Consider the following 21,632-nt stretch of genomic DNA (forward strand, 5'->3'; position numbering starts at 1 on the left):
AGTAGGACCTGGAATACAGAGCGGGGGCGGTTATTTCCCCGTTGGCGATATACGGTGGTTGCAGGGACTGCAACCCACCTTTTTGACTATAAATACATACTACAATCTAACAACTAATACCCCACAATACTGGGCCATTTGGCTCCTGGTTTCTCCTTGTCATAAAGGTGACTGGTATCCCCACAGTGACCACCTTATATACGTCCATCGTGTTCAAACAGAGAATAAAAGTACAACACTAGCCTGCACCCTCTCACATAACCCTGCTGATCCAGAGAAAGGCAAAAAAACAAAACAAAAAAAAAAAAAAAAAAAAACTTACAAGGCATGGTCCAATTAGCCCCAAAAGGGGAAAAAAAATCCTTCCTGACTCCAGATGGCAATCAGATAAAATCCCTGGATCAACACCACTGGACATTACCTAGGAATTATAGCCATGGATGCCTTTTAATGCAAGGAAAGTATCTAAGCTCCCTTTAAATGCAGATACACAGTAGAATTTGCCATAACTACTTCCTGTGGCAATGAATTCCCCATTTTAATCCCTCCTACTGTAAAGAACCCTTCCCTTAATAAATGGCTAAAACTTTTTTCCTCCAAGTGCAGATCATGTCCCCTAGTCCTTTGAAAAAGCCTAGGGACAAAAAGCTCATCCGCCAAGCTTTCATATTGCCCTCTGACGTATTTATAAATGTTAATTAGATCTCCTCTAAGGCACTTTTTCTCTAGACTAAATAAACCCAGTTTATCTAACCTTTCTTGGGAACTGAGACCTTCCATCCCACGTATCAATTTTGTTGCTCGTCTCTGCACATGCTCTAAAACTGCAATAGCTTTCCTGTAATGTGGTGCCCAGAACTGAATTCCATATTCCAGATGTGGCCTTACTAGAGAGTTAAAGTGAACCAGAGACGAAGCACTCATGTATTTCACCATATATATCAGTGGGAACGTTAGAGAAAACCCCTACCCTGCTCTCGGTTTCATTTTTCACTGCTCAGCCTGCCTCTAATCAGCCCTGATAAAATCCCCGACTGAGCATTCAGTCTGGCTTTGCTCGAGTGAAAAACGAAACAGAGCAGGGTAGGAGTTTTCTCTAATGCTCCCACTGATATATATGGTAAAATATATGAGGGTGCTTTGTCTCTGGCTCGCTGGCTATGCTAGCATCCTGAGTTTTTATTTCCTCTTTAACACATCCCAAAATTTTATTTGCTTTAGCTGCAGTGGCTTGGCATTGAATATGATTATTTACCTTGTTTTCGATGAGTACTCATAAGTCCTTCTCCAAGTTTGATGTTCCCATCTGTATCCCGTTTATTTTGTATGGTGCTACAACCAAAATGCATGACTTTACATTTTTCAACATTAAATTTAATTTGCCATTTATGTGCCCATATCGCCATCCTATCCAGATCATGTTGCAATATGTCACTATCCTCCATATTGCTTAGGGAAGGAAAAATCCTGTCTCCATTATTCAGCCTCACACATGCAAAGTCCAAACGTTTTTCTAAAAGACAAGAGGCAAGGCAAGAGACGCATGCTAAAGGTAAACAGGAGTGGCATCCTGCACAAAAAAGTAATCCGGAGATACACTGTAGAAAAGGGGGAAACACTGTTCACAACTCTACCACACTGACCAGGAGCAGGACCAAAGGCAGCCAGGCTGATGAAAAGGAGAAGGATCTGCTCGACCAGTCAATTAAAAGTCCGATTTTTACTTAAAGTTAAACATACTGGACAAGGCAAAACAGCTTACCCGTATCGGAGCTTAAGACTCGCTCCTTAATCATAGCTAAAAGTCCTCTCGCAGGAGCCACAATTTATACATACAAGGTCACACCCACTAGGGGTGATCCAGGTAGCAAGATATGAAAGGTACAGATACAAAATAGAATAAAATGCATACTTCTGTACAAAGTTGCTCAATTAAGAACAAGAACAACACATTCATTAGCCTATAATGAAAAGACTATAAAGTTTCAGCACAGTAAAAAAGGGAAAAGGGGAGGGGGTGAGAGGACAATAACAAAGACAAAATCGAATAATCTAAAGATCATAAAATAGACTGACATCCCTTTTGGTATTCAGACCTTCAGGGACATGAGTCCCGAGTCGCCAGATCCAATATGTTTCACGTTTTAAGAAGCTTCTCTGGTTGTCGCCTCCCCTAATACGGCTCGAAGTAGGAAGTTCGCGCTAGTGAGTCTTGCAACGCGTCCAATAGGCCACGTGCAAGACGTGATACGCATAGAAGCCGGCAGCATTGTGGGAAAGTAACTCATCGTCTCTCAGCCGCATACCCGAGGCAATCAAGCCTCATTTAATGACAACTTCGAGTAGCTCACTATTCATGAGCACTCATGAGCTCATCCCTGATTCATAGTGGTCCTGGAGATAAAACCTGCCATTGAAAATAAAATAATTGTGTTTTAGAAGAAAATTAACTGCCATGGCAAGGAAGGACCCCAACGAAGGAGAGAAGGCTGAGTAATGGTCTAGATGGTAGTCCAAGGCCTCCAATGCGTTATCACGAGGAATCGAACAATAAAGGGAGACGACATCTAAGCCTACCCAGGTATAATCCTCTATCTACTTGACACTCTGCAAACTAGCCAATAAATGTTTGGTATCCCGCACATATCCGGGTAAACGAGCGACAAGTGGCTACAGATAGGAATCGACCCACTCGCCAAGACGTTCCCCCCAAGGACCCAATGCCAGCCACAATGGGGCTACCCCTTGGGGAAGGTCCAGTTTGTGGATGGAATATAGGAACCACCGGTGTCTAAATCAAAAAGTCCCTAAATCTCTTGGTCAAAGCACCGATGGAGACACCGTCGTCCAGCAGGAGTCCCAATTGCTTGGAGAAAAGTGGAGTAGGGTCTGACAAAAAGGGTCGATAGGTGTTTAGGTCCTGCAGCTGTTTGAGAGCCTCTTTCTCATATTCCGCTGCATTAAGAACCACCACTGAACCCTCATTGTCAGCACTATGGATCACTATCGAAGTATTGGTTTTAATTGCTTGCCGACCGAGTCACGCCGTGGCGGCAGCCCCAGGACCACCTAACAACGATCGGCGTAAAGTCCTGGGGCTTCGGTTTGCAGGCGATCACGTGCAGACTGTGCACGCATCTCCTGCTTGGTAGACGGAGCGCCGCCTTCAGTCTCCCTGCGGTGATCGTCGCTCGGAGACTGTTAGAAGGTGAAACCACCATCTTTTTACTTAGTACAGCGCTGCAATCTGCAGCAGCGCTGTACTGGGGACAGCTGTGTTACATGGCTGTCCCCTTTGGGCACAAGAGAGCGATCGGCTTTCATAGGCTGAAGCCTATGACAGCCGATCACTATGATTGGCTGGTGGGGAGTGGGAGGGAGGAAGAAAAAAAAATACAATAAATATTTGTAAAAAATAAAAATAAACAACTGGAGGGTGATCAGACTCCACCAACAGAAAGCTCTGTTGGTGGGGAGAAAAGGTGTGTGTGTGTGTGTGTGTGGGGGGGGGGGGGGGGGAAATCACTAGAGTGCTGTGTTGTGCGGCCCTGCAGCTTGGCCTTAAAGCTGCAGTGGCCTATTTTGAAAAAAATAGTCTGGTCTTTAAGGGGGGTTTAGCACTGTGGTCCTCAAGAGTTTAAGGGAGGTAAGAGCTTCCTCCTCCCTAGCAGTAAGATCCGAAGGGGCCGTATGAACACTACTTATCTGCAATAGTTCCTTCTCTACTTGATCCTGAAACAAATCGACTGCATTAGTCCTGGCCTGTAGGGGATAGAAATCAGGATTTTTATTATGTTTTGAATTTACATCCCTGTAATCCCATTATGGCCTGACAAAGACAGCTGGTTTAGAACTAAATACTCATCCTGAAGAGGAAGCACCAGTCGTAAGTTATGGACAGGCCCAGTGGAGACTCCTCTGCGCCATCCTCCAAACCCTCAGCGTCCATTAATTTTTTTTTTATTTTTTTTTTTTATCAGAAGATTTCTAATTTGTTGCTTTCTGTAAACCAGTTTACTAAGGATCAGACAATGAAGAAGGGAGGAGCGCCCAAAAAGAGATATCACTCAGAGTATACGTTATAAAGACATAAATAAATACATGAGGTATCTTACCTCTCCAGATAAACCAACCTAGAAAGCCAATAATTACTCTTACCCGGTAATTGGATTTCTGCGTAGACTCCACTACAGGTGAAACATGAGATTGCCCCGCCTGCCTAGGGGACAGGAAGCACAAGATGCAATTAAATAGCCACATCCTCATACCTATCCTCAGTGCTTAGACTATTACCTTGACTCAGTAGGAGACTTACCATTAGATTTGGGTGGGTATGTCCACCTGGAGTGGGTATGTCCACCTGGAGTGGAGTCTACGCAGAAATCCAATTACCGGTAAGAGTAATTATTGGCCTCTGCTTGACTCCCCTTCAGGTGAACCATGAGAGTTAGAATATTACGTCTCTCAGGGCGGGACAACCGCAGACAATACTTTGCGACCAAACCCCCAAGTCTCGGTGACTTGGTAAATCCAAACGGTAGTGCTTTACGAAGGGGTCATAAGAGGACCATGTGGCAGCCTTACAAATTTGGAGTACTGAGGCAGAATTCCTTTCTGCCCAGGAAGAGAAGACAGCCCTAGCAGTGTGCCTTGACATTTACAAGAGCTGGTTTACCTATTTCATAAGCTTTGCTTATACATAACTTTAACCAGTTACTGAGAGTACTCTTGGATGCTCTTAAACCTTTTCGAGCACCCTGAAACTGAACAAATAAATTATCCTCCTTTCTCCACTCAGCAGTATTATCTAGATAAAACAAAATCATCTTCCTGGCATCCAGGGAACTAAACTTTTCCTCTTTGCGGTTAGAAGGATTCGGACAAAAAGAAAGGATAAAGATCTTCTGTTCTCTATGGAAATCTGTCACAACTTTTGGAAAAAAAAAAAAGTTGGATAGTCATAAATGGTGGCTTTAGGTTTAAGGCTTGTATTTCCCCAATACGCCTGGCTGTAGTCACTGCTGCTAATAAACGCGTCTTTAGCGTTAACCCTTCTGGCGGTCTATTAGAAACCGCCAGGGGGCAGCGCAGCACTATTTTTTTATTTATTTATTTTTTTAAATCATGTAGCGAGCCTAGGGCTCACTACATGATAGCCGCTGTACAGCGGCATCACCCGCCCGCCTCGATCGCCTCCGGCGATCTTTGATCAGGAAATTCCGTTTCCTGAAAGGCTTCCCCCGTCGCCATTGCGACAGGGCGGGATGACGTCACCAATGTCATGGAAGTCGTGACGTCTAAGGGAGTCCCGATCCACCCCTCAGCGCTGCCTGGAACTGATTGGCCAGGCAGCGCACGGGGTCTGGGGGGGGGGGGGAGCGGCACGGCGATCAGCGGCGATCTTGCGTTGAGCGGCGGCGATCGGAATGCACACACAGCTAGCAAAGTGCTAGTTGCGTGTTGCAAACAAAAAAAAATGATGCAAATCGGCCCAGCAGGGCCTGAGAAATCCTCCTGCGCAGCAGCTAAGCTCGGGCTTACCGCCAGGAAGGTTAAGCCCTTAATTGAAATTTGATCCATGGGCTCAAAGGGGAATGCTGTAAGAGAATTTAGGACTAAATTCAAGTCCCAAGGCAGAACAGTTAGTTTCTTCAACACGGGTTTCCTTTTAACCACCTTAATAAACCTTTTAATCAAAGAATTTGAAGTAAAAGGAAAATCAAAGTATGCATCCAGGGCTGCTAACTGCACCTTAAAGAGGAACTCGAGCCTAAACAAACATACTGTCATTAAGTTACGTTAGGTTAATTAAAATATATAGGTAATACAATCTCTTACCCACACTGTTTTAAAAGAACAGGCAAATGTTTGATTTCATGATGGCAGCCATCTTTTTGGTTGAAAGGAGGTGACAGGGAGCATGAGACAGTTCCAACTGTCCTGTGTCCTGAGCACCTCTCGCAGTTGCTAGGCAATGTGAACAACATAGGAAATCCCATCATGCTCTGCACAGCATCAAGGAAAAAAAGCCCAGGCTTTTTTTCTTTGATGGGTGGAGCTTAGCTAAAAATGCAGCTAAAAATGATGCTTTGGTAAGAAAAACAAAGTTCTGATGCTGTGAAACTGTTAAAGAAACACCAAGCCTTTTCAGTTCTGCTGAGTAGATTTTTAGTCCGGAGGTTCACTTTAAGGGTGTTCAATTTTAGACCCATATCTAGCCCTTTCTGCAGGAAATCTAGAATATATGGGATGGAAAACGTTACAAGATTTTCTGGAGTATCTTTGTTAAATTCACAAAACACTTTCCAAATCCTGAGATAGATAGGGGAAGCGACAGGTTTCCTTGCATGTAGCAAGGTAGAAAGCACTTTCTCAGATTGGCCTTGATTCAATAAGCGCCGCTCAAAAGCCACGCCTTCAGGTTTAGACTGACCACTGAGGGATGGTATACTTGTCCCTGATACAGAAGATCTTCCCTGATCGGCAGGACCATGGGTTCCTCTACTGCTAGGGAGAGTAACAGAGGATACCAGAGCCTTCTTGGCCAGTCTGGGGCGTTAAGAATTATCGTGGCCTGGTCTTTAATTACTTTCTGTAGTACCCTCCTGATCATTTTCAAGGATGGATGTACAAATGCTCTCTCCAGACCGCAGTGAAGCAGGAATGCATCTAGACGAACCGGAGAGCCTTTGGGATTGAGGGAGCAGAATCTGGGAAGAAGTGCATTGTTCCAGGCAGCAAACAGGTCTATGGATGGAAGACCCCACTTGCTGCAAATCATCAGAAAGACCTCTTTGTTCAGACACCAGTTGCTCTGATTTAGCTCCTGGCAGCTTAACCAATCTGCTAGAACATTGTCCTTTCCCTTGAGGTGAACCGACTTTAAAGAAAGAACCTTGTTCTCTGCCCAGCGGGAAAATCTGCAGAGATAGAGAAGATTAGCGGAGGGCTGTGAGACCCTCCTTGCTTGTTTATGTGAGTCACTGACGTCTGGTTGAACAATCACGTTTTTGTTTACAATCAGACTTTCCCATCTCTATAGAGACTTCCACATCGCCAATAACTTTGCGATTGGATGAGAAGGTCTTTTCTATTAGAGACCACCTGCCTTGAATGTATTCTCGACCCAGACGAGCTCCCCCTTCCCCAGAGGCTCGCATCTGTCGTAATAATCACTGGATTTTGCGAGATCCAACTTTCACCTCTTTGCATGTTTTGCCAGGAAGTCCACCCGTTCAGAGAATGAATCACTGGATCTGACAAATCGATCTTTTGCTCTAGAGCCTCTGGTCTGACTGACCACTGACACAGTATTGTCAGTTGGAAGATTCTGTAGTTTGCCTGAGCCCAGGCTACAGCTGGAATACGTGCTGAGAACTTGCCCATGAGAGACATAGCTTGTCTTACTGTGACAGACTTTGCTCTCAGAAGTTCCTGAGTACAAGTGATCACTTGATCCACCTTTCTTTATGGCAGACAGGAGCTCTGGTTCACTGTGTCCAGTGACACCCCAAGAAATGATTTCCTCTCATCTGGGGTAAGGTCGGATTTCTTAAGATTCAAGATCCATCCCAGGTACTTCAAAACTGTCAGAACCATCTGAATATGCTCTTGGAGAGTATCCTTGGATTTTGCAACTATCAGCAGATCGTCTAGGTAAGGTACTAGAATGATCTTCTGCATTCTCAGATGGGCTGCAACCTCTATCATGATCTTTGTAAAGATCCTGGGAGCATTCGAAATCACAAAGGGGAGTGCCTTGAACTGCATGTGAAGGACCTGGGATCAAATGCAAACTGCTGCTCTCAGATATTTCCAGTGAGCCAGCAGAATGGGTACATGATAATATGCGTCCATAAGATCTTTGAATGCCATGAAGTAATCCTTCCCCAGAAGTTGAACTGTAATTGATTCCATGCGAAACTTTTTGTATTTTACAAAATGGTTCAAAAACCGAAGATTTATAATCAGGCGAAAATCGCCATTTGGCTTTGGAACCAGGAAGAGAGTAGAAACCCCTTCCTCTATCCTGAACTGGAACCTCTTACACAACTCCCTCTGGAAGAGATTCTCCACAGCTTTTTCCATAGCAGACTGCTTCACTGGGGACTGCAAAAAAACTTGTCACTTTTAAATTTTTTGGAGGTTTCCTGGAAAATTGAATTCTGTACCCTTCCCTGATTGTCTGGCAAATGTATTTGCTTTTTGAATTTTTTTGCCAGGCTGGGAAAAATGCTTTCAACCTGCCCCCCAGCTGAACATAGTCTTGGTTCAGTATTGGATTGTTTTGGGGTATTTGAGGATTGAAGAGGAAGCTTTTGGCTTTAAGGCCTTTATTCGCCTGCCATTTTTTATTCGGTTCCTTAGCTCTATAATTTTTTCTAGAGCCCCAAAATCTTTTTCTGGGAGCCTGTTTTTTCTTTAGAGGAGGAAAAGTCTTTCTTTTCAGCTGTCCTTTCTAGAGCTTGCTCAAGGACTGAACCGAACAACAGGTCTCCTTCAAATGGGAGGCCACAAAGTTTCACCTTAGTTGCCATATCAAAGACAGTAATACCTCAGCGCACCCACGGACAAAAAGTATGGCTTTTCCTACAAATATGCCGCCGCTTCAGCGAGCCAGGCCAGCCAATGAAGTGTGTGAAAGGAGCAATACAGTACCTCTTCCAGCCGTGCGGGTGGTTGTTAGTACCTCTCTCTATGCAAAAAATCTTGCTGTAATCCCGATATCCAGGAGCGCGGTGCCGCTCAGCGTGGATGGAGTCTGACCTTGTGATCCCCTGGTCAGCTGATACCCGAACTTCCTGTTGCTGGCTTCCTTGCGCTCCAACAGTGGCTCCGTCCCAATGGCAGTGAAGGCAACAGCGGCGCTTCCTGGTTATCAGGTCCAGCAGGGGGCGCTCTGGCACAGCTAATGCCTCCTCTCTGCTGACATGCGGGCTCCTGGGTGCTCCGTGATGCCGCTGGCTGCTACTCAGAGATGTCCCCTCCGCTCCAGCCTCAGCCACGTGCTATATCACCTTCACAATTTTTAGCCATAAAAATCTGCAACCAGAATTGATCAACGCTAGACTCCTAGCAGAAAATCTGACAGCCTCACTAGAAGCATCCGCAAGGAACTTGGTGGCTAATTTTAGGGTAGCAACTGATAGGGAAATGTTTTCAAGTGGAGCATCATCTTTCTAATGAGCCTGCATCTCCTGCAGTCACAGAATTAAAGTGGATCCGAGGTGAACTTTTACTCATTGCATAATTGTGTTCCTTTCCTATTGTTTATAGGGCATTCCTCAAGTCAAATATTTTTTTTGTTTTAATACTCTAATTTCCTATAAACTAAAACCACGCCCACAGGTTTTCAGAGAGCCTTGGCAGTAGCAAGGGCTCATGGGAGCTCAGTCTGGGCAGGGGGAGGAGGAGGTGTTACTAGCCATTGATTTCAGAGGCAGAGGGGAGGAGGGAGGGGGATCAGGTTGTTTTTTTTTTTTACAGTCTGAGTGCTGATGATACAGATAAGCTTGCCTCTGTGTAATGTTTACAAACAACATGGCTGCTGTCATTGTACCAAAGCAATAATCATTTTCTATTAAATTTGTTTGCAGCTAGATATGCTGTGTAAATTATCTTAACTTTAGATAAGATACATAGACAAGTTACTTGTTATAGTTCGTTTTTCATCTCGGATCCACTTTAAACAACGAGCAGTGCAGGTGGCTGCTACATTAGGCGATAACGAGGCAGAAATTGCCTCCCAGGCTTTTTTGAGCAGTCTCCATTTTCCTACCAGAAAAATCTTTTAGTAAACCCGTATCCTCAAAGGGAATAGCTGAATGTTTGGATAATTTTGAAATGGCAGCATCAATTTTCGGACATTTAGACCATTTGATAATGTCTACCTCATTAAAAGGATATTGCCTTTTGAATGATTTTGAAATAAACAGCCTCTTATCAGGTTCTTTCCATTCATCCACAATTAAATCCACCATTGTTTTGTGCACTGGAAAAACCATCAGTTTCTGAACAAAATCGGCTCTGAATACACATCGCCCTCAATAGAAGCAGGTTTAGGTTTATCAATAGGAATATTCAAAGCTGAACAAATGTACACAATTCATTAGACTACTCAAGCAGAAGTGGCGTACCTAGGGCGTTTGACACTCGGTGCTGGTTATTATAAGGCACCCGCCCACCACCACCCCCTCCCAACTCCCCCCCACCCCCCCCCAAAAAAAAATGGTGGGTAATGCTAGGTATAGGTGCTCCCTGTATAGTAAAGTGGGCAGCATTTCACCAGAAATCGTGAAGTGGGCAGCATTTCACCAGAAATTAACATAAAGAGAGCAGCATTTCACCATAAAATAATCGTGAAGTGGGCAGCATTTCACCATAAAATAATCGTAAAGAGCAGCATTTCACCATAAAATAATTGTAAAGATACCAGCATTTCACCATAAAATAATCGTAAAGAGAGCAGCATTTCACCAGAAATCGTAAAGTGGGCAGCATTTCACCAGCAAATAATCGTTAAATGGACAGCATTCACCAGAAAATAATCGCTATGTGCGCAGCATTCACCAGAAAATAATCGCTATGTGCGCAGCATTCACCAGAAAATCGCAATGTGGGGAGCATTCACCAAAAAATAATCCCGTAAAAAAAATAAATTCACTCACCTGGCCTGCCTCACATGCGCAGCTCCCTGACGATCCTCCAGCAACGATCCTCCTGCAGCACATCTCCCGCGCTGACAGGCAGAGTGCAGGGCTACGGGAAGATGGCGCCCGAAGCCCTGTACTGGAGACACAAAGTCTCCTGTGCATGGCTTCTGCAGCCATCTTCCCTCCTGCTCTGCCTCCGGGAGGCAGTCCCCGGGCTGCGGGGAAATGAACCGGGCGCGGGCGGGCAGCCGCAGGGGAGAGAGGCAGAAGGAAGGAACCCAGGTGAGGGAGGGGGATCTGTCCCCCCTCCCCGCCGCTGTCTCCCACCCCTCCTAGCGCTGCTCTTCTCCTTCCATGGGGGGTCGTGGCAACACCCCCTTAGGTGTCAGTCACCCGGGGGTGCCACGCCCCCCTGCGCCCAATGGTAGGGACGCCACTGTCAGGCAATAGTTTAAATTTTCCTCTATTAGAGCTCCTGGGTGTCTCTTCTTGCATAGCAGAAGATTCCCCTACATGCTCTATTTCCTCCGAGGAGGAATCCACAACCCTTTGTGCCCCAAATATACTAGGCAAGTCCGTCTCCAATATTGGAGGGACTACCTCAGGAGTGGCCGGTAAAGTAGGAGCTTCCTTTGCAGCCAAAAACTTTTCTGCTAAACGCTCCTGGAACATAAATAACATATCATTAAACATGTCACCACTTTCATGCAGGCATTGCACAGGGATTTGGGATAGGAAGGAGCAAGCTTTTTCTGGCATATACCACATTCCTTTATGGTTTTAAATGGCGTGAAAACGCAGAAAACAAGGCCAAACACACACACATAAAAAAGCTTTACCCCATAAGTACTGACAAAAAAAGACCTTACCTGGTCGGTGTCAGTATGCGTCAATGTCCCTGTCCCGAGAGGTATCCCACATTACAGATGGCTGAGAGGAACGCTGATCCAGCACACTATGCCACTGCGTCTATGCATTTGAAATAGACGCTTGCAGCGCTTTCACGAGGCATGGAGTCCACATCCCCGCTGGCGGAAGTTCCGGGTAGCCACAATGACAACTTCCGCCGGAGCCTCCAGTGTAGAGCACCACCCATCGCTCAAATCTATGGCCGGATGCAATGGATCTTTCAAAGACCTGCAGCGGTGCATCGGCACTTGCTAGGTCTCCGCTTTACCAGCAGTCACCCGCCGGGATCCCCCGGGCAGATGGATTGCCATGCGGAGTTCCAATTTAGGAACTCCCGTAGGCAGGCAGGCAGGCAGGGACAGCCCCCCCCCGGTGATCCATAAATTGCATCCTGTCTGACCAGGAGACAGGAAAGCACTGAGGATAGGTAGGAGGATGTGGCTAATTGCATCTTGTGCTTCCTGTCCCCTAGGCAGGCAGGGCAATCTCATGGTTCACCTGGAGGGGAGTTAAGCAGAAAACAAGAGTTTAGATCAGGTAAGGTCGAGCACAATTAAAAAAAAAAAAAAAATTCTTGGGTCTCTGCCCACTTCCTCAACAAAGTGCCTTAGGGAATTCAGTTTGCTGCCTGAGTGCCAAAAATAGCCAACCACCCAGTTCCGGCATGACCTGGAATACAGAGCAGGGACGCTGGTTTCCACATAGGCGATATATGGTGGTTGCAGGTTCTGAAACCCACGTTTGTGAGTATAACTACTCTTGTAATATTTAACTAATGTTATCCTATGATACTGCACCTTTTGGCTATCAGTCTCACCTTTGTCACACAGGCTACCGTGATTCCCTCACAGTGACTGTCCCTACTACTACATATTATAAGGATCAGACAAGACTGCAAAGAGTTTAAAGAGACTTGCAGAACAGTTTATGTATAGGTAAGAATACTTGGGCGGATGTATTAACCGACGAGGGATTTAATTCCCAAAATAAAATCTCTATCAAACAATACATACAATATATAAACAGACAGTGCTCAACAGTCTTTGGATCACAAATCTGTATTTACTTAACCACCGTCTTATCAAAAAATGACTCAGTATGCTTCACACTACAGTAGAAAGTCCATCCAGACCAATCTTTTGCTTCCCCATTGTATATAATCCCTCATTGTACACCACCAATGTTGCGTATTCCTCTAAAAGATACATATCAAAAGACACATGGACTATAGTGCAGTATGTCAGTACTCTCAGTTCTAGCTGCAACTGACACCAAAAACTGCTAACTGGGTGGGTGGTATGTGAGCATTACAGGTTACTCCCTTTGCATGCATGCTATGCATGAAATCTTGTGCATATGGATCAACCTGCCACACATATGCCAACACTCCCACAGACAGTTAATTACACAGAAACCATGCAGAGGCATAAAGCAGCAGTGTTCCACTATATCAAATCAAAGATAACTTTATTGGCATGACCAAGATTCATACTGGCATTGCCAAAGCAGGTGGAAATGGAGGACATGGGATACAATGGGCTAGCAGTTAAATTTTGGTAGGGAGCCCTTTCTTAGCAGGTTTGTTGTGGGACCATGCTCTTTCCATTTGAATATTATGGATTTGATGGTCCTCCAAATGATATTCAAAGCTTTTGATATTTTTATAATACGACTTGCAATTCTCAACAACTTTGTCCCTGACTTGTTGGGAGAGCTCCGTGGTCTTTGCTGTGTGATGTCTCTTGCTTAGTGGTGTTGAGGCTTCTAGGTCCTTTCAGAAAAGGTGTGGACTTCATTTCACTAATTATGTGACTTTTGAAGGTAACTGGTTGTACCTGGACTTTTTAGGGGCTTCATGGCAAAGGGGGTGAATACAAATGAACATGACAATTGTTTTTCTATATCAATCTCTTATTTCACCAACTTAGAAAATGTTGGGCACAGCCATCACATTAAATAAGAAACATTACCATCAGCGGACACCACCGGGATGTCGACTGTGCTTAACCACTTAACGACGGCCTAACGCCGATAGGCGTCGGCAGGTCTTAAGTGGTTTTACATGGAAACGGACGCTCGTTCGAGCGGCCTTTTCCATGTCAGTTCACAGAGGGAGTCTCCGTGAACAGCCTGCGAGCCTCAGATCGCGGCTCGCAGGCTAATTGTACACATGCTGTTTAAATCATACGGCGCTCTGATTGGCCGGGGATCGCCTATTAGAGGCGGTGCAGGACGGATCTCCGTCCTGCGCCGCCCAGGGGAAGGAGGGAAGGACAGGGAGGCCGAAAATCGCTGCGAAAGGGGGCTTTGAGGAGCCCCCCGCAAGGCGAAAATAGCCGGTGGCGATCAGACCCCCCCAGCAGGACATTCCCCTAGTGGGGAAAAAGGGGGGGGGGGGGGGGGGGGAGTCTGGTCGCCCTGGCTCTTTCCTGATCTGTGCTGTGGGCTGGAGAGCCCACGCAACACAGATCAGGTAAAAATGGCCTGGTCCTTAAGTGGGTAAAAAAAATAATCCAGCTGACACCTCGAATATGAAATATCAGGTGTATAACTTTTGATAATAGGTGACAAATTCTAGATTTATATCAGAGGCATCTGTTAGAACAACTCCCTGAGCATTTCTAAGTGCTCCAATATGATATAATAGTTTTTCTTCGCCAATAAGGTATGCTAGGAGTCGTCCAGTTTTGTCCCCTTGCTCATATATACGTAGTTGACGTACAGACTCTACCCTGCTTACTGCTATTTTTTGCCTATCCGTGAGGTATGCTAGTGCAGCCTGCCATGTATTATAAGTGTCACTCGTTTTTTGTCTAACATACTCCTGCTCCGCAGAAGTGGCCTATTCTGCTTTCGAGAGGAGCAGTCCATCTTGAAATCGGGCTTCATTAATAATTTGAATATAATTCCCCCTAGTGACCACCTTATAGGTGTCTCAAACAACCGATGGGCCAGCCGTTTTATCATTACGGATCGTATACGTTTCCAGTGGTTCCCGCATAATTAACATGACATAGGCCTCAATTCACTAAGATCATGCTGGGGATAATAAGGCAAAAGAAAAATTACCATGATCCAGTGAGTTATCTTATCTCTTCATTCCTTAAGTTACCTCCTCTGTATGCAAGTTACCTCCTCTGTATGCAAGTTACCTCCTCTGTATGCAAGTTACCGCCTCTGTATGCAAGTTACCGCCTCTGTATGTAAGTTACCGCCTCTGTATGTAAGTTACCGCCTCTGTATGTAAGTTACCGCCTCTGTATGTAAGTTACCGCCTCTGTATGTAAGTTACCGCCTCTGTATGTAAGTTACCGCCTCTGTATGTAAGTTACCGCCTCTGTATGTAAGTTACCGCCTCTGTATTTACGTTACCTCCTCTGTATTTACGTTACCTCCTCTGTATTTACGTTACCTCCTCTGTATATAAGTTACCTCCTCTGTATATAAGTTACCTCCTCTGTAGTGATTTTCACAAGCAGTTAATTAACAGCCTGTCTTTACCTTTAGAATTCTAGAGTTGTTTTAAGTCTTGAAGAGTTAACTTAAAGACAGAATAGTTAACTTTAGGTTTGCCTGAGGTTAATTGTTTCCTGAATACAACATGCCTCATCACCAAGGTGGTAACTCTAGAAACGTTATTAAAAAGACAGGAGAGAAGCTTAGTGAATTGAGGCCATAGTCATGCATTATCCATCCCGGAGATAGCCGCCACAGTGGTCTCTGTTTACTATGAGCAAAAGTTAGAGTGACTTCCAAGGGTGAGTGGTCAGATACACCACATGGCAACAGTCTGACCTGACTGATCTGCATAGCCATTTCAGGGGTTGCAAGAATGTAGTCTATACTGGATAGTGATTGATACGAGGAGGAATGGCATGTAAAGCCTGGTTGATCAGGATTCCGCATGTGTCACATATTTGAAATTGTAATGTGTCCCTAGGATTGGGTTTTAGCCTATCCGCCATTGGCGATAACATCTGATCGAACTCTCCACATAGCATAATTTTAGCAGTCGGAACTTGAGCCGTCCCCCTACTCATAATATCATTAAGAAAAAATCAGCAGGCGGGGGCACATATAGACCGACTAGAAGTACTGTAATTCCTGTATGTGAATGCGTGCATGTAAGAGAGCATATTTCCCCATGTCGTCAGTGATTGCACTGCATAACTAAAAGGGCAGAGCTTTATGTATCAAAACAGATGCCTGTAAAATAATTATCCTCATGTTCACAAGGAACTAGCTCTTCTAAAAAGCACAGTATTTATGCTAAACGAAAATGTAAAAAAAAGTTCAGAAAAGTATGGTCATGCTGGACAGCATTCTTCAAATTAAAGCTTGATTAATTTATTATGAGTCAGATAATCTGGATGAATAGCTGGGTGTTAGAGAGGAGGGTTGCAGTCAGACAGAAATAGTTAACTATTGTGTAGCCCAATTATTCACACTGTCATTAATGATATTTTTTACACTGAGATTATTGTGGCTCCTTAGAACCCCTTATGACACTGTACCATGATCACAGCAAGTTGTTCTTAACTTTACTGTTTTGTTGTGTTGTAAAAAAAAAAAAAAAAAAAAAAATACTTTCAAAAAAATAAGAAACATTACAATTACAGGATAGAACGTAACAAAATAAGTACAAAGCCAAAGGTGGTGGTGAGGGAATGATACTTTTGCAAGGCGATGTATGTTGGTATGTCTCAATTAAAAGTACTTTTTGCATGTACCAGTTTTTTCTTTCTATTCTGTATTTTTACTTTTTCAAACACAGTTGATGAATTTACCCATCTAGAATGCTGACAGTGCCAACAAACATTTGGTTGACAATCTAACCACAAGTTTCTCAAACGTACCTTTCTGATCAATATGGAGATCATAGAGGGGAGTCCTATATATATCCACAGTGGATAGAGCACATCTAGAAAGAGCCACATGGTGGGAAGGACCAAGGATGAAAATTCTTCTCCTGTATTATTAAAATGAGAGATAAAAAAAAAAATTATAAATATATATATATATATATACACATATACATACTATGTATGTATGCAGGTATGTATGTATGTATACACACACACATACATACACGCATACATACATACATACAGTATTGACTCTAAAAATGTGACCCTCTGCCTCTAATACTTTTAGCCATAGACCCTGAGCAAACATGCAGCGGATCAGGCGTTTCAGACATTATTTCACTCGTATAAGGGATAGTCAGCAGGAAAATCAATTTTCAGTTGTAGAAAGTCATTTTTGTTCTTTTATTATGCAATTAAGGTCCAAAACTTCATACTCTTCAGGAGTAATTCATAAAACATCCAAGTTATAAATATTAAGCGCCATGGGCCATGTAACAATTCATCTTATGGCGACAACGCAGACTTGTCTTTTGTTTGTTAACCCTTCTTCAGACATAATACAGTATGTATCTAAAATAAAACTTATACAATGTTTTAATACATCACAATCATATTAAAATACCAGCACCAGATTTCTTAAAAGAAAATCACACCCACAAAAGTAAATATAATAACATAGAAGGAAATGTGATACATTAAAAAAAATAAAAATTAGGTGAACCAAATCGAAAGGTAAAGAGAGCAACCATATTAAATTGAATAGAATGTGACACAAACAACAGATACCTGATACATAGCCAAAAAAAAGCCTACATCCAACAAACTGGCAATAATACACATCTGGAGTGAACAAATTGAAGAATAGACCACCTATATAGGTACATTACAAAAGGTCAGTCATGGGGAATATAGGGATACAAGATTCACCAGGATGGCCTTTAGTGGTGATCCATGGATACTTTTTCACCTCTCTCATTATCCTCTTGGCCAGCACAGGTGTCACTTTTGGCTTCTGACCACGTCCTCTGAGATTTTCCACAGTGCGGAACATCTTGTATTTTGTTGTAATACTCAAATTCCCTATAAACTAAACAAGCCTCGCTCACAGCTTTCTCTAGTGCCTTGGCACTCTCAGGCTCATGTAGCAAGGGCTTATGGGAGCTCAGTCTGGGCAAGAGGAGAAGGTTACTAGCCAGAGATTTCAAAGGCAGAGGGGAGAAGGGAGGAGTGAATTTGTCACAGGCTGAGGGCTGGAGTTGCTATCAGCTTGCCTGTGTGTAATGTGACAAACAGAACATGGCTGCTTTCATTGCATCACAGGAATAAATAAACATATAGTGTTGAAACGATCTAAACTTTATATAAGATATATAGACAAGTTACTTGTTAGTTAGTTTTTCATCTCGGATCCGCTTTAATAATACTTTGCGCACTGTAGCCACTGCAACTTGAAAACATTTCCTGACTTGTGAGCAGCCACAAGGCACAGCCGCAGGTCCTCACTGAGCTCCTTTGTCTTAGCCAAGACTGTCCACAAACCAACTGCAGATAGCTGCTGTTTTTCACCCGTTGAGTTGATTAAACCAGTTGTTCCCAATTAATTAGGGTAATTAGGATGGTTTATAACAACTTGGACTATTTGGAATGGTATAGAACTTTGGTTTTTCCCACAGACTGACAATTTATGAAGGGTATGAATAATTTTAGACTGGATACTTTTTGCTCAAGTGTAAATAGAAGCGGATAATTTTTTTCCCCACAATACTGCCTCTTGTACAACATCTTATCTTTTGGGAGACACCTATGTCATTTCCCATCAAAAAAATTACTTGCTGGTTGAATAAAAGTGACATTAAGTCAAAATTTGCCATGGGTATCAATAATTATGGGCAGCACTGTATATACCATATTTTTTGGAATATAAGACGCTCTGGAATATAAGACGCACCTAGGTTTAGAGGGCAAAAATCAGGGGGAAAAAATGTACACGTTCTCCCCCATTGTCCTATGTCCACTGTGCCCCTTCCTGTCCTCCTGTGTGTCATCCCTTCCTGCCACCGTGTGGTCCTCCTGTCCCATGTGTCACCTCCTGTCCAGTGTGATGTCCTCCAGCCCCCGTGTGGTCCTCCAGTCCCCTTGTGTCCCCTCCTGCCCCCCGTGTGTTTCCGTGACCCCTTCAGCCCTCCTGTGTGGTCCTCCAGTCCCTGTGTCCCCTCCTGTCCTCCTGTGTGTGTCTGTGCCCCCTCCTGTGCATGTCCTCTCCAGCCCCCCAAGTAGTCCTTCCCCTCCAGTCCCCATATCCATCCTATCCTCTGTTGCCTTGTCCCCTCCAGCCCCCCCCCCCCCTCCTCCTCCTCCTCCGATCTCCGCTCCCCCTTGGTAACAATTACGGCAGAGCAACTCACTTTCCTATGGATTCCAGCACTGTGTGGTCCTCTGCCTCCAGCATGTCAGCGCTACTCCTGCAAAAGAAAAGTTAGCGGCAGAGCGACTCACCTACCCAGCGGCAGCGATCTGCAGACATCTTGCATACCATGCAGCTTCCGCTAGTGACAGCTCCTGTTAATGACTCATGATGAGTCATTAACAGGAGCCAGATTAACACTGCCTATTAATGTGATATGTTGCACTGCCAGTGATATCTATGAAGTACTGACTGGTAAAGCCAACAGTAATTTGTGAAAAAGTATTTTTTGTTGCAGCCACTGTAGCAGAAGCCTTGAAAATTCGGCATGAACATGTCCCAAAAATTGTGTTTTTTGTTTTCTTTAGTTGAAGCCACCAGGGCTAGGCTCTCGGAATAAGAATTTCGAGTTTGGCTTCGGAATTTGCCAGTTTCAAGTACTCGATTGAAACTCGAAAATTCGCAGTTCCGAGTACCGAATTCGGTTTTCCATTGAAGTTAATAGTGCCAAATTCTGCGGTTAATTGTAAAGCCCTGTACATGCTATCATCACCAAATTTGCCACAAATGTTAAGCAGATGAGTAGGAAGATGGTAAAAAACATTCGTTAAAAGACCTTATAGTTTTTGAGAAAATCGATTTTAAATTTTCATAGCAAAAAATGTTTTTTAAACTGTGTAAAATGACATTTTGCTGCAGTACAGGGGTAATGCATTTCGAGTTCCGAATACACATTTTTCATAAAAACAGACAGCATGGGGTCCCCCTTCCCAAACCTCAACCCCTTGTCCCCCATGCAGGCTGGATAGCCAGAATGTGGAGCCCTGGCCGACTGGAGCATCGCACCATGAGCTATACCAGCCAGCATGGTCCATGGTATGGGGGGCTCTGGAGGAGCCCTTGTCCAATCCATGAACAAGGGGCTCTTCCCCACCTCCGATGCAGCAGGAGGAGGTGGGGCCACCGATGTCCTGGGGCGGGTTCATGGTGCCATCCGAGGATCCCCTTTAACAAGCGGAGGCCCTCCCCTGGAGAAATGTCTATAGGGGTACACAGTATCCCCCACCTGAGCAGAAATCATATGGAGCACAGTGCAAGCTGGTCAGGCAGAGGAGCAGTAACACCACCAGAACTCTGGGCTCTCAACGCACAGTCCTGCGTCTGTAATAATCGTGGCTGCAGGCACTTGCCTGAGCCGATCATCCTGCTAAGTCTGCTGGATATACAGTATGCTGGGACTTCACTACAGGCAGGAGCCTCTAGGAGGGGTAAGCCGCAGCACGGTTGAATAAAACGGTAAAGAGTGCATTTCTTTCAAAAATGTTTTTATTGTGGGTTTTCAATTTTAAACATTCAAAACAAATAGGAAATTTTAACCTAGCGTAGAGGTTAAGAATAATGTGATAGAAAATAAACAAGTAACATTCAAAAGAGTTTTGTCATTCTTATAACCTCCTAGTTGGTAAAATTATCACAGATTAACCACTTGCCGACCGCCCCCAGCCGATGGGCGGCGGCAAAGACTGGGCCCAAACGACCGCAATACGCCCATCAGCGGGGGCGGCTGCAGGAGTGGCTATGCGGCAATCGCGTCATTCGTGACGCGATCAGCCGCCGGGGACTGGCTCCGCCCACCGCTCGTAGTAACCCGCCGGCCGTTCGGAAGCGCCGGCGGGTTACTAGCACCCGGATCGCCGCTGTAATGTATACAAAGCCTATTATACTGGCTGCCTCCTGCCCTGGTGGTCCCAGTGTCCGAGGGACCACCAGGGCAGGCTGCAGCCACCCTAGTCTGCACCCAAGCACACTGATTTCCCCCCCCCCCTGCCCCCTGATCGCCCACAGCACCCCTCAGACCCCCCCTGCCCACCCCCCAGACCACTGTTTGCACCCAGTCACCCCCCTAATCACCCATCAATCACTCCCTGTCACTATCTGTCAACGCTATTTTTTTTATCCCCCCCTGCCCACTGCCCCCTCCTGATCACCCCTCACCCCTCAGATTCTCCCCAGACCCCCCCCCCGTGTACTGTATGCATCTATCCCCCCTGATCACCTGTCAATCACCTGTCAATCACCAGTCAATCACCCCCTGTCACCGCTACCCATCAATCAGCCCCTAACCTGCCCCTTGCGGGCAATCTGATCACCCACCCACACCAATAGATCGCCCGCAGATCCGACATCAGATCACCTCCCAAGTGCAGTGTTTACATCTCTTCTCTCCTCTAAACACCCACTAATTACCCATCAATCACCTATCAATCACCCCCTATCACCACCTGTCACTGTTACCCATCAGATTAGACCCTAATCTACCCCTTGCGGGCACCCAATCACCCGCCCACACGCTCAGATTGCCCTCAGACCCCCCTTTATCAATTCGCCAGTGCAATATTTACATCTGTTATTCCCTGTAATAACCCACTGATCACCTGTCAATCACCTATAAATCACCCCCTGTCACTGCCACCTATCAATCACCCCCTGTCACTGCCACCCATCAAATCAGCCCCTAACCTGCCCCTTGCGGGCAATCTGATCACCCACCCACACCAATAGATCGCCCGCAGATCCGACATCAGATCACCTCCCAAGTGCAGTGTTTACATCTCTTCTCTCCTCTAAACACCCACTAATTACCCATCAATCACCCCCTACCACCACCTGTCACTGTTACCCATCAGATTAGACCCTAATCTGCCCCTTGCGGGCACCCAATCACCCGCCCACACCTCAGAAAGTCCTCAGACCCCAGCCCTGATCACCTCGCTAGTGCATTGCTTGCATCTATTTCCC

General features: G+C 45.0%; 1 protein-coding gene across 4 annotated transcripts in view; it reads right to left on the reverse strand.

Annotated features, from left to right (window-relative positions):
- Window positions 1-21,632, reverse strand: part of MEMO1 (mediator of cell motility 1) — a 715,696-nt gene that overhangs the window by 552,460 nt on the left and 141,604 nt on the right. For all 4 annotated transcript variants that reach the window (XM_068231917.1, XM_068231916.1, XM_068231919.1 and 1 more), the window contains exon 4: window positions 16,418-16,530. In XM_068231917.1, the coding sequence (XP_068088018.1) occupies window positions 16,418-16,530 (113 nt within the window). The remainder of the gene's footprint in view (window positions 1-16,417; window positions 16,531-21,632) is intronic.

This window comes from Hyperolius riggenbachi, chromosome 4 (genome assembly GCF_040937935.1).
Source record: "Hyperolius riggenbachi isolate aHypRig1 chromosome 4, aHypRig1.pri, whole genome shotgun sequence".
Taxonomy (NCBI): Eukaryota; Metazoa; Chordata; class Amphibia; order Anura; family Hyperoliidae; genus Hyperolius; species Hyperolius riggenbachi.